Below are 13732 nucleotides of genomic sequence, written 5' to 3' on the forward strand. Positions count from 1 at the left end.
GGCATTTTTCCAACCAGTTACTTGACTTTTGTATCCTTTGTCAAGTGTAGGATATACTCTGGTGATCTGTAAGATCTCAGTTCCTCCAAAGTGGCACAATCAAGTGTGTACACTGGTCTGGGAGCAACAAGAAACTTTTGTGCTCAGAATCTGTGAGTAGTAGAGTTTCCTCTCCACAATCACCTGGCCTCTAGTTCCACCAAGCCAACACTGGGGGCTGAGATTCAGATAAGCTGCTCAGTTCCCCCAGGGGCTTTAGCCAGAGGCATGGCTGCCATTCAGTGTGAGTTAAAGATCAACTGCTCAATTCCCCCAGGAGCATTAGATGAGGGCAGGGCAGCCACACAAGGCTGAGGTGTGGATCAGCTGCTCAGTTCCCCCAAGGGCTTTACAATCCAACAATGGATGCGGACAGCTGTGTCCAATGCAACAAACTTTTCCCATCGGCCTTTCAGGTCACCCTGGCCTGGAAATCTCCTCCACTCCACTGTTCTGTGGCTTCTGCTGCTCTGGAACTTGTTGAGAGGCTTTCTTTACAGGTATTTATGGGCTGTGGGGGAAGAGCTAGTGTATTTGCATCTTTCTATTCCACCATCTTGGCTCTGCCCCTACTAATGACAATCTTAAGCATGCAATTTACATTTCTACATATAAAAAATAAAGTTTGTTCTTATTGAATCCCCTATAATTGTTTACCTTATTTCTTTTTTACCTTATATTTCTCCTGGATCTTGTATATCAAATATTCTATTGAATTCTGGTCTTTTTGTAACAAAATCCTGAAAGTCTGTCAATTCATTGAATATCCATTTTTTTTCATTTTAGCATTATACTTATCTTTTCTGAGTGAGTTATTTTTGTCTACAACCCCAGTTCACACACACACACACACACACACAGGATATATCTAGATCTATTTACATATGTAGTGTTCCAAGATCTGTGGTCTTATACAGTAACAACCGCTAGGCCTTATGTAATTTTAATTGTGGTTCCATAGTATTTGAATTGTTTTTTTTTTCTTGTTGCTCATGATATTTTCTCATTAACCTGAAAGTTTTTGAATTTGGCTATGATATTCCTGTAGATTTTCATTCTGGGATCTCTTTCAGGTTGTGATTGGTGGATGTTTTGTTCCTGCTGTCTTTTTTCTGCTTTCCCCTCTTGTTCTAAAACTTCAGGACAATTTTCTTTAATTATTTCTTATATGATTGTAGCAAGATTCTCTCTTTTTTTTTTTTATCATAGCCTTCAGGTAGTTTGAGTATTCTTTTGTCTTCTCTTCTTGATCTGTTCTCCAGATCAGCTTTTTTTTTTATGAGCTATTTCACATCCTCTTCAACTTTTTTCATTCTTTTTGTTTTGTTTTATTATTTTTTGGTGTCTCATAGTGCTATTTGCTTCCCCTTGCCCTGTTCCAGTTTTCAAGAAGTTGTTTTCTTACTTAAGATTTTGAATCTCTTTTTTCAGTTGGTTGACTTTCTTTTCTTAATTTTCTTGGATTGTTCCTATTTTTTTCTAATTTTTCCTTGATCTCTCTTATTTGATTTTTAAAGTCCTTTTTAAGGTCTTCTAAGAACTCTTTGGACAGGTGACCATTTGACATCACTGTTTGGCGTAGGAGAGGCTTTGTTTTTCTTTTGCTTCAGTATCCTCTTTTCAGAGCAAGTCCCAGTCTTCTCTTTTCCCATAGTAGCTATCTATATTTGGGTTCTTTCTCCTTTGCTTGTTGATTTTATTTTGTTTTATTTTATTTTTAGCAGCTTGTTTTTACACTCACTTTTAGTTATATGGTGAGGGGAATGGTGCCTCTGGCCTCAGGTCCTTCTTACTGTTATTTTTTGAGCTTTATCCTGGGCCCAACCTCTGTACTCCTTTCCCCCTCCAAGTCACAGCTAGGACCCCCATGCACAGTATGCTGGAAATGCTCTTGCTCCCTAAAGACCCTTCAGTGACTGTAACCTTCAGTTCTCCCCTCTAGTCTGAAACTGAAATCAAGAACTCAGCTTTCTTTTAAGTGCTCACAGACAGTAGCATCCCCATCCCATTGCTTCTGTATTCATGGGGTATGTTCCTTCTAGTCTTCAGCCTCCAGCTGCAATCCAGGATAGCATCTGGGCAGCAGAGCTGGGGTTGGCTACAGAAGGTCCTTCAGTCTTCCTTTGCTCAGATATCTGGCCCCACCCTCACCCCAACATTGTGAGGTGAGAATTCCTGTGACTGAGGCTGAGGATACTTCCTAACCCAGTTGCCCCCAGGTTTCAGTGGACATAGCCTGAAGGTCTTTGCCCTTCACTCAGACCAAACATCCCTTATGGGGTCTTTCCTCAGGTCTTCAGCACTTGTCCCAGGAAGACCGCTGTTCTGTCCCAGCTCTTGTTTATTTTTGCTTCTTTATATTCATCCTGAGGTAGTATATTTTTGGTTGTGGTGGAAATCTGGAGAGCTTGGAATTTTCTGACCTACTCCTCCATTTTCCTAGAATCCCCTCCCCTGATGCAACACTTAAATAATTTGACATTCTATTCCATAGGAAAATTCTTTTAGTTTTTAGCTCTCCCCTTTTCCCACTTTGTTTTTTTCTAAGTTAAACATACTGTTCCTCATATATTTTGCCTTTTGGACCCTGCACCATTCTGTTGTTCCATCTTTGAATATATGGATCTGTCATCTTCTCTCTTAAAAGGTGCCATCTAGAACTAAACACAATACTCTAGAAATAGACTGCATAATCAGGACTACAATTTTCTGTGTTCTGAACTTCTATTAAGGAAGCCTAAAATTGTACTGGGGCAACTAGGTGACTCAGTGAATAGAGTTCCAGGCCTGGAGTTAGGAAGATTTACCTTCCTGAGTTCAAATCTGGCCTCAGATACTTATTAGATATATGACTCTAGGAAAGTCAGCTAACCTTATTTGCCTCAGTTTCCTCATCTGTGAAATGAACTAGAGAAAGAAATGGCAAACTACTTTAGTATCTTTGCCAAGAAAACTCCAAATGGATTAGACATAGAGTTGAACACGACTGAGCTGCAACACAAAACTAGTATGGCACATGTAACTTTCTCCCCTCTTCTCTCATTTAAAGCCATGAGTTCATTCATTCACTTTCAATCCATTCTTATGCCATATATGTCTAGTTTAATCAAAATCTTGAAATATTGTGATAGCACCTACACTGCCTCTTAACAGATTTGGACACACAGCCTGTGCTGTTTTTGACTATGGACCTGTAAAAAAAAGCAGTGGAGTGAAGGAACTTAAATGGTGCAATGAAAACTTGCACCTTGATTTTTTTTTGAGATCCAAGAGATAGAAACAGCTTGTTTCTACCCCTTTGAATTGAAAATTTGAGAAAACCAATGTGAAAATTGGAATTTGTCTTGAATATAGACAGACAAAAAGTCTTGATTGTTCTTGTTTGAGTTAAGCATTACCTATATGACACAATAAATGAATGATCTGCATGTGCAATGATGCTGACTGTAAGGGAAGAATTAAGTTTTCTAAATTAAATGATTAGAAATGGTAATTAAATCATAAACACAGTTTGCCTTGCAAAACAGGGCATAATGGAAACAGTTTATCCCAATACTTGTTCATTAAGCTTACACTCTATTACTATTCTCAGAAACTTTTCTGAATTCTCAAACAGTAGACCTTACTTTTCTGGCTATGAATGTACCGGCTTATCTCATGTTGATTTAGCTGGATTTGCCCCCTTACCTGTTTATATCTGTGATATGTATCAGACTTGTCCACGTAGTTGGTGTCCAGAATCAGGCCATTCCCGGTCAGCTCTACTTTATTGCCACATGTTCCTCTGTGATAACAAAATTGTGAACTTCATAGAGGCCAGGACTTTCTGAGTCATGTTTAGGCATTAAGGATGCCACAAAGACTACCAAAATAGAGTTGAAAAAAGGCATCTGAAACTCTCTTTTAAACTTATGTGTTTTCTTTAAAAGAAAAAAAAAAGAGAGGGTATTCAGGGAACTTTAAAAGTTTTGTTAAGTGCCCTGAATAGTGACAGATTTTTCTGAGTCATCGACTCCGAAGTGCCAGTGAAGGGATTACTTACTTGGAAATATTCATTTTTAGTGACACATAAGTCTACTTTGGCTTTTGTTTAAAAGATGCTTAAGTAACCAAACAAAAACTTTTCCCCAACTGTATGGATAACAAGGGAGCTATTTTATTATGTGACTGTGAAATGCTGCAGTATTGTAGAGCTCAGTGTTTTTTACACTAATATTAACTTTCTTTTTTCACACTTAATCATTGCAGTGTGGTAAAGCACTCCCTGGACTTTCAAAGCAAGAAGACTGCTGTGGCACTGTGGGCACTTCATGGGGTTTTCACAAATGCCAGAAATGTCCCAAGAAACCAGGTATTTATTTCTAGTTTATTTTTATTTTTTACAATTCTTTCAACTTACGTGTTTAATTTGAGCACATAGCACTTATACACAATGGGCATTTAATTAATGTTTATTGTATACTTTAGTAAAATTGATAGTTTCCCACAAAATTATATCACTTAATTCCAAAAAGTTGTGATAGATCCTCTCATTCTTGGAAGCCTTTCAGGACTGAGAAAGTTTCAATTAATATCCTCTTGTTATTGAACTGGCATTTGATAGTTTTCAGTTTTTTTTTAAACTAGGCTTATAATTTTGAATTATTTTGTAAAAAAAAAAAAAAAAGTTTGTATGGAGGTTCTGAATTAAAGCAACATACCTTATGTGAAGAGGCATTAAAATGACCTCTTAAAATTATAAATGAATGTCTAAAGTTTTTTAAGTTCTAAATGGTCACCTGGGGTTAGATTGAAGGAAACTTTAGATTTACATTCATGTCTGTACTTGCTGTTTCTCTTTTTCTGATTTTATTGATTTTTCAGAGGAATTCTAGTGATGGAAAGCATAACAAGGTTGAAAAATACTAAATGTGTTGTGAAATAAATAGTTGTTGACAAACTGGTAGAATCTATAATTGACAGAGTGTTGACATCTTTCTTTGGGAAAGCTAGGTGGTATAATGGTTAGAGTGCTGGGCCTAAAGTCAGGAAGATTCATTTTCTTCCAGAGTTCAAATCTGGCCTCAGATTTGCTAGCTGTATGACCCTTGGCAAGTCACTTAACTCTATTTGTCTCGGTTGCCTCATCTGTAAAATGAACTGGAGAAAGACAGGGCAAACTAGTCAAGTATCTTTGCCAAGAGAACCTCAAAAGGGGTCACAAAAAGTTGGAAATGACTGAAAAACAGCTTCTTACTCTTCCTTTCAAAACTATAGCCTTTGATGCTTGAAAATAACTAGTAGATCCATCATAATTATCACAAGCCTCTCAGATACTCTATGATGTATGTTGTCAGATCTTACCGATTTGAGTTACAACTGTGATTAGTCTCTGATCGTTTCCTCTTACTGGAGTAACAATCTCCACAACATTCCTAACCTAATGCCTCACCATGAGTTGTAGATTGGCCCTGCCTTCTCAGAGAAAATGCCAACAGAGTGCTAGCATTAGTAGGTCTTGTGAGGTTGGGAGCTGGGAAGGATTCTCATTCGGGTCCAGAGATGAATTGTTTTATATGGTATCCCAGAACAAGCCTAGCTAAATCTGGAAATGCATTACACTAATCTGACCCAACAAGTGTAAAGTTTTTGGCCATAGAAACTCTGGAAGAACATTTACTGAGTCATGTGTGTGTGTGTGTGTGTGTGTGTGTGTGTGTGTGTGTAAAGTATTGCAATCTGTGTGATTATAGAGAGTACCCACACCAAAGAAAACACATATCCTTAAAATATTTAAGTCAGCACTGTGTTGGAAGAAATGCAGCTGAACTTTGGAGTCCGGGAAGCAGTAGCTAATGTCAGTGGCTCTGAAGAGTGCACCAGCCACTGCATCTGTTTATAGCCATTAACAGGGAGGTAGAGTTTTTTCTGCTGGGGACTGAATGATCTAGTATCTACAGGGGGGACACTGTTCTACAAACAGAGGGACTGTAGGCTTTAGGGGTCTCTAGGTTTCTTTCCCTTTGTGTCTGATGGTGTGTTTTTTACTACAAGAAGTGATCATCTACCACATAAAAACAAAAGAGTTAAGTTTTTGTCAGAATTCCCCTGATGGCACTTGTGTGTTCAGCTCTGTGACAGAATTTCGTAGACTTTTGATCACAGAAAATACCAAAGAGATTTCTTATCCACAGATCAGCAAAAATTGTATTTTTGACACCACTTTCCAGTCTAGTCTTCTTGCTTTTGGGGATGTAGAGGACAAAGGGCACCAACATCTTCCCTATTACTTCTAATTCAACTTCAAACGTGGTTTAACCTAAAGCTGTTTATCTCATGTAGCATGTTTTTATGTCAGTAGATATTTAATTATAATTTGTTGATCACTGTGATCCTATCTGTTTCTGTTTCTCTTTTTCTCTCTTTATACATGAAAAGAATTTTTTTTACATTATTTTTATCTCTATATTCTTCTATTAGTCAGCAAGATGCTGACTAATTTTCCTTGGCTCCTTGGGGAAGGGAAAGCTGTTTTCTTATTACCTTCCTATGCAGAGTGATGTCTAATTTCCTTTCCTTATTCTCCATTCTGATATTCCCTATAGATTTTGATCTGGAAGGGACTTCTAGAAATTACCTTGGCTAACCTCCTTGTGTATATGAGGGAAAAGCAGCGTGAAGTGCCAGAGTGGTGAACTGATTTACCTAAGATGAATGAATGACAGGCAGTTCCAGAACTCAAACCTAGGCTTGGTTATTCTTCCAAATGGCATTGCTTGATAATCTTCTCCTTTCTCTTCTCTCTGTCTGTCTCTGTCTCTATCCCTTCCTTCCTTCTTTTTTCCTTCCTTCTCTTTCTTTCCTTGTCTCCTTTTTCTCCTTCTTCTTCCTCTTCTGTTTGTCTGTTTCTGTCTCACTCTCTCTCTTCTTCCCTCCCTCCCTTCCTTCCTTCCTTTCTTTCTTCTTTCCTTCCTTCCTTCTCTCTTTCATTCCTTGTTCCCTTTTCTCCTTCCTCTTCTCTATCTGTCTGTTTCCCTCCCTCTCTCCCTTCTTTCCTTCCTTCTCTCTTTCTTTCCTTGTTCCCTTTTCTCCTTCCTCTTCTCTATCTGTCTGTTTCCCTCCCTCTCTCCCTTCTTTCCTTCCTTCCTTCTCTCTTTCTTTCCTTGTCCCCCTTTTCTCCTTCCTCTTCTCTATCTGTCTGTGTCCTTCCCTCTCTCCATTCTTTCCTTCCTTCCTTCTTTCTTTCCTTGTCCCCCTTTTCTCCTTACTCTTCTCTCTATCTGTCCCTGTCTCTCCCTCCCTTCCTCCCTTCCTTCCTTTCTTCCTTCCTTTCTTCCTTTTCTCTTTCTTTCCTTGCCCCCTTTTCTCCTTCCTCTTCTCTATCTGTCTGTCTCCCTCCCTCTCTCCCTTCTTTCCTTCCTTCCTTCTCTCTTTCTTTCCTTGTCCCCTTTTCTCCTTCCTCTTATCTATCTGTCTATGTCCTTCCCTCTCTCCATTCTTTCCTTCCTTCTCTCTTTATTTCCTTGTCCCCCTTTTCTCCTTCCTCTTCTCTCTATCTGTCCCTGTCTCTCCCTCCCTCTCTCCCTTCCTCCCTTCCTTCCTTCTCTCTCTCTCTCTCCTACCTCGTCTCCTTTTTCTCCTTCTCTGTAACATACTCAGTTACCATAAGGTCTGTGTTCGGTTCTCACTGAGCCGTCTTGGCATTTCTCACTGCTTTTCTGTCCTTGCTCTATTGCATTGTTACAATCTGGACTTGTACCCTTAGAATTGTTTCTTTTCTAGATTCTCTGCTTCCCTTGAACTTTTGTGTTTCTTAGACTTGTTGAAATCTTTCTTGACGTTGGTTTTTGAAATGTTGTTCATTTGTGGGGATGGGGGTAGAGAATCTTTTTATGGAAGGAGATTGGCCTTGTGATTACATTTAATAAGTTCCATTTTGAGTGCCTGACTGATTAGAACCGAAGTATTCCCATGATTTATTTTTGAACAAAGCGAGGGATGCAGTGAATAGGGATCTGGATGACCACAGTTAAAATACAGCCTTGTGAACTTCAGTAGCTTTGTGACCTTGGGCAAGTCACTTTGCCTCTTCATGCTTTCACTTCCTTATCTGTAAAATGGGGATAATAGCACCTCCTAAGATTGTTGTGAGAATAAAATGAGATATTTGTAAAGCCCTTTGCCAACCTAAATTACTATATCAGTGTGAGCTGTTATTGTTGTTATTATTACTGTATATTTATCCTAAGAAATGGCCCCCTGTGCCCTTCAAGACCTTATTTGACAGTATAGTCTGTACTGTGGTTTTTACATCAAATTGCAAAATAGTTAATATTCCCTGTTATTACTTGCAAAAAGCACTATGCCAAACAACCCAAAAAAGGACCACATTGAAACATTTTCTTTTTTCTTGTTTTTTGAGAGGTGCTTAGGAAACTCCTTTCATAAATCTCATTTTTCCCTCTTCTCTTTCCTTTTCGCTCAGGTACTTCCTTTGGTTCCCTAAATATTTTTTCATCCTGCTGACCACATTGTATTATTATTTTTTCTCCCTTCCTCCCCTTCCTACCCCACAGAAGGCTACAATTAAATATAAATATATTCATGTATATATATATATATATATATATATTCATGTATATATATATATATATATATATATATGCAGATCTATGTTTGTACATCTATTTCTCAGTTCTTTCTCTAGAGGTAGCATTTTCCTTCATTTATTCTTTGTAGTTGGTTTGAGTATTTGTGACTGAAGATTTAATTAGTCATTCAAAGTTGTTCTTAGGACAATATTTCTGTTGCCATGTACAACATTCCTTTGGTACTGCTCATTTTGCTTTATGTCATTATATCATGCAGGTCTTTCCTTGTTTTTCCAAAGTCAACTCGCTTATCATTTCCTATTGCACAGAAGTATTCCATCACAATCATATACTACAGCTTGTTTAGACATTCCCCAGTTGAAGGGCCTCTACCATTTTAACCAATCTGATAGGTGTAAGATGATATCTCAAAGTTATTTTAATTTGCATTTCTCTAATCAAAATGATTTAGAGCATTTTTTCATGATCACATAGCCCTATAACTATATGTAGTTTTAATTTCTTCATCAAAAACTGTTCATATCTTTTGGCCATTTAATTAGTTGGGTAATGAATTGTGTAAGTTCTCTATATCTTTGAGAAATGAGACCTTTATCTGAGAGACTATAAATTTTTTTCCTCAATTTTCTGCTTTCCTTCTAATCTTGGCTACATTGTTTCTGTTTGTATAAAGCCTTTTAAGTTTAATATAATTGAAATTATTCATTTTGCACCTCACAATGTTCTCAATCTCTTATTTATTCATAAATTGTTTTCCTATCCATAAGTCTGACAGGTTATATGTTCCAAATTCTTAAAATTTTCTAGGGATATCTCCCTTTATATCTTGGTCATTTATCCATTTTGACCTTGTCTTGGTAAATGGTGTAAGATATTGATCTATACCCAATATCCACCACACTGCTTTCCAGTTTCCCAACAGTTTTTTTTAAACCAAATAATGAATTCTTATCCCAAAACCTTAAATCTTTACATTAACACATGGTTAACATAATCATTTGATACTATGTATTGTATATCATTCTGTTCCACTGATCTACCTTTCTATTTCTTAGCCAGTACCAAATAGTTTTGATAATTACTGCCTCCCAAAATCGTTTAAGATCTGGTACTGCTAAACTTCTTTCCTTTATGTGTGTGTATATATCTATATCTATATCTATATCTATATCTATATCTATATCTATATCTATATCTATATCTATATCTATATCTATATCTATTTTCCCCATTGATTTCTTTGCAATTCTTGACCTTTTGTCTTCCAAATGAATTTTGGAATTATTTCTAAAATTTTGTTATTATTTTTTCCAACTCAGTAAAATAATTTTTGGTAATTTAATTTTGATGTCATTGAATAAATGAATAAAGGAAAAATTGTCTTTTTTATTAGATTGGCTTTACCTATCCATGGATAATGAATATTTCTCCATTTATTTAAATATGACTTTATTTGCATAAAGAATGTTTTATAACTATCTTTCTGTAGTTTCTAAGTCTGTTTTGGCAGATATATTCCTATGTATTTTGTACTGTCTGTAATCTTTAAAAATGGGGTACTGTTTCCTTTACAGAATTTTGTTTGTGATATATAAAATACTGATAATTTATGTGGATTTATTTAATATCCTACTACTTTGCTAAAATTATTAATTGTTTCAAATAACTTTTTAGTTGAATCTTTAAGATTTTCCAAATATATCATCATATTGTCTGCAAAAAGGAGATAGTTTTTTAATCTCATTTCCCATTCTGGTTCCTTCAGTTTCTTATTGCTATTCCTAGTATTTCTAAAACAGTATTGAATAATATTGGTGACATATACTGTAGTTTTCCTATTTATATCTTTTAATTAAATCTATTTTAGCTCTAACTTTGTATGAGATTATGATTGCTACCCCTGCCTTTTATTTTATATCAGAAGAAACAAAAAATTCTCCTCCAGCCCTTTATTTTAACTCTGTATGTATCTCTCATTTTAATTGTGCTTCTTATAAACAATATATTGTCAGATTCTGGTTTTTAATCTGTTTCCATTTTATGGGTGAGTTCATCCCATTCATATTCAAAGTTAAAATTACTAGTTATATGTTTCCCTCCATACTACTTTTCCTCACTATTTTTCCTTCTCCTCATATTTACCCTATTATTCCTCATGAATCTAATTTGCTTCTTTTTTTGTTCAAGATTATATTGAACTTTGCTAGGTGAGTTATTTTTAGTCACAATCCAAGCTATTTTACTCTTTGGACTATAATGTTTTAAGACATATGGTCTTTAAATGTAGATTTGGCTAGGTCTTTTGTGTAACCCTGATTGCAGTTCTGCAGTATTTAAATTGTTTTTCTTTTGTTGCTTGTAATATTTTCTTCTTAACCAGGTTGCTTTGAAACTCGGCTATGATATTCCTATAAGTTTTCCATCTGGAATCTCTTTCAGGTAGTAAATGATAAATTTTTTCTGTTTCTACTTTACCTTCTTCTTCTAAAACGTTAGGGCAGTTTTTTAAATAATTTCTTGTAATATTATATCAAGATTCCTTTTTTGATTGTAACTTTCAGGTAGTCTAACAATTCTTATATTGTCTCTCCTGTCTCTTCTCCAAATCAATTGTTTTTTAATGAGATGTTTCACAGTTTTCTGTTTTCATTCTTTTGATTTTGTTTTATTATTTCTTTGTGTCTTATAACATCATTAGTTTCCCCTTGTTCAATTCGAGTATTCAAGGAGTTATTTTCTTCCTTAAGTTTTTGAATCTCTTTTTCCAGTTGGTTGACTTTCTTTTCAGAATTTTTTTGGTTTTTTTGGATTGCTCTAATTTTTTTTAGCTAATTTTTCCTTGATCTCTCTTATTAGATTTTTGCAGTCCTTTTTAAGTTGTTCCAAGACCTCTTTTTGGTCATGTGACCATTTGACATTTCTTTTTGAAGTAGGAGTTGCTTTTTGAACTTTGTTATCTTCCTCTGATCTCCTCTAGCTTCACAATAGCTATCTTTGGTCAATTTCTTTCTCCTTCACTTATTCATTTTTATTTTGTTTTGTTTTATTTTATTTTTAGCTGCTTATTGTAATAATCAGGTCCTAGTCCCAAGGTATGGGAAATGGTGCCCCAGGCTTCAGATGCTTCTTACTGTTATTTTCTGAGCTCTGTTTGGGATACAAGGCACCTACTGCATCATCTTCCCAGAATCGCTTCCTAAACCTTACAGGAAAGTGTTTTACCTTGCAGATGAAAGGCATCACAGTTTCCTTTTTTCCTTACCTATCTATCCTGAACACTTATATCCTTTTAACACAGCATTTCAGGCATGCATGTTCCTTCAAAATGTCTCAGGTTTTCCAGTTAAAACATTAGCTGTGACCATTATTTTTCTTCTCTATTTGCATGTATGCATTCTATGTGTCAGTGTATCTTGGAGGAGATGAAAGCCAATCATATTCCTTTGCATGGATGAAGGAGACAAGATCTTTTTTTTTTTTTAAATGTAATGGTATTTAATTCTTTTTGTGTTATGGACCCCTTTGACTTTTTGGTGAAACCTATGGACTGCTTCCCAGAGTATTTTTTCTTAAGTACATAAAATAAAATACATAAAATTACATAGGAAAATAATTATATTGAAAAACAGTTAAAAGAAATATTTAAAATGAGTTCATAGACTTCAGGCTAAGAATTCCTGTTTTAGTGGCTTTGATTCTGATCTGAGCATGTGCTTTTAGAGTATCTCTCCAACTCCCTTCTCCCTAATTCTCTTCTTTCCCTCCTCTTCTCTTTTCCTTTTTTTTGGTCCTCTTTCAAATCTGAGGGTGCAGAGATGTGATGGAGGTAATTTTAGAGAGAATCCTTCCAGCTCTCTTCCTGCTTCACTCCCTTCATGTTCTAGCCCTTTGTTATCCATGTGTGGAACATATAATTTCACAGCAGATTAAAGCTGACTAATCTCAGAGATTATATTATTTAGTGCAGCTTCCTTTTTTTGTAGATGGAGAAAGTTTGACTTGGAAAGGTAAATGACTTGCCTAGTTTATTTGCATAGTTAGCTGTGCAATAAAGCTCTGCTTTATTGCTGGATCACTGGACCTTTCCAACTGACTTGTAGCCAAATTTTTCTATACATGTTGTCTCCTTCATTAGAATGTGATCTCCTTGAGAAGCTTCCCTTCACTTTTTGTATCCTCAAGACCTAGTATGGAGCTTCACAGGTAGTAAGCACTTAATAAGTGCTTCATTCATTCAGTGGTGAGATTTGTACCCTTATCTCTTGACACCTAATCATATGTCCTTTTTATCCAATCCTGATGCATAATAACTCATTGATACTAACAGCTATTTCATATAGCTTTGTTAACATCTCTTTCTTATGATGTCTGTGTTGGATCTGAACGAAAAGAATATGTGAAACTGCTAAGAAACTATATTTTTTTAGTTCAGGGAAGAGAAGGTTCAGAGGTGGACTGGACAGCTGCTTTCAAGTATCTCAGGGAGAAGATGAATTAGGCTGGGTTTATTTGGCTCCAGAAGACATAAACAGAGGTAATGGGTGGAAGTTTCCAAAGAGGCAAAATTTAGCTTGATGTCAGGAAAAAAAAACAAAACACTTGTTTAAAATTAGAGTTGGAAGGGGCTGCCTTGGGAGGAAGAGAGTTTCCTCTAACTAGAAGTTTTTCAAGGAAAGACCAGATGACCACTCCTCAAGGGTGTCATAGAGGGGATTCTTATTCAAGTATGGTTTGCAGTAGATGGCTGGTAAGGTTGCTTCCAACTCTTTGATTCTGCTTTCCTTTTTTACTAAATGAATTCTAATGTTGGTTCATTTCCCATTAAAAAAATAAATTCATTTGACCTATCCTGAGAACTGACAGTGTGGATAAGGAATGCAGTGACCTTATTAACAACTTGACATTTACTGTACTTGGTGTATTTTGGGTGATTCATTCCCAAGAAACACATTCAGGGTCACATTTTTCTTATGTCATTTTGAAAACTTTCCTTGGTTGGTATTGCTCTCTAAATCATACGCATTTCGAAAGAGAGCAGACTTACTTTGACTTAATCCTCTATGGTTCAGCGCTTCATGATTTTCTCATGAGGCAGTGTGGTT

At 36.1% G+C, this 13732-nt stretch overlaps 1 protein-coding gene across 4 annotated transcripts in view; it reads left to right on the forward strand.

Annotated features, from left to right (window-relative positions):
• The window catches only part of LTBP1 (latent transforming growth factor beta binding protein 1), a 477680-nt gene that overhangs the window by 267908 nt on the left and 196040 nt on the right, over nucleotides 1–13732 (forward strand). For all 4 annotated transcript variants that reach the window (XM_072634139.1, XM_072634140.1, XM_072634141.1 and 1 more), the window contains one exon: nucleotides 4288–4390. In XM_072634139.1, the coding sequence (XP_072490240.1) occupies nucleotides 4288–4390 (103 nt within the window). The remainder of the gene's footprint in view (nucleotides 1–4287; nucleotides 4391–13732) is intronic.

This window comes from Notamacropus eugenii, chromosome 1, assembly GCF_028372415.1.
Source record: "Notamacropus eugenii isolate mMacEug1 chromosome 1, mMacEug1.pri_v2, whole genome shotgun sequence".
NCBI classification, from domain to species: domain Eukaryota; kingdom Metazoa; phylum Chordata; class Mammalia; order Diprotodontia; family Macropodidae; genus Notamacropus; species Notamacropus eugenii.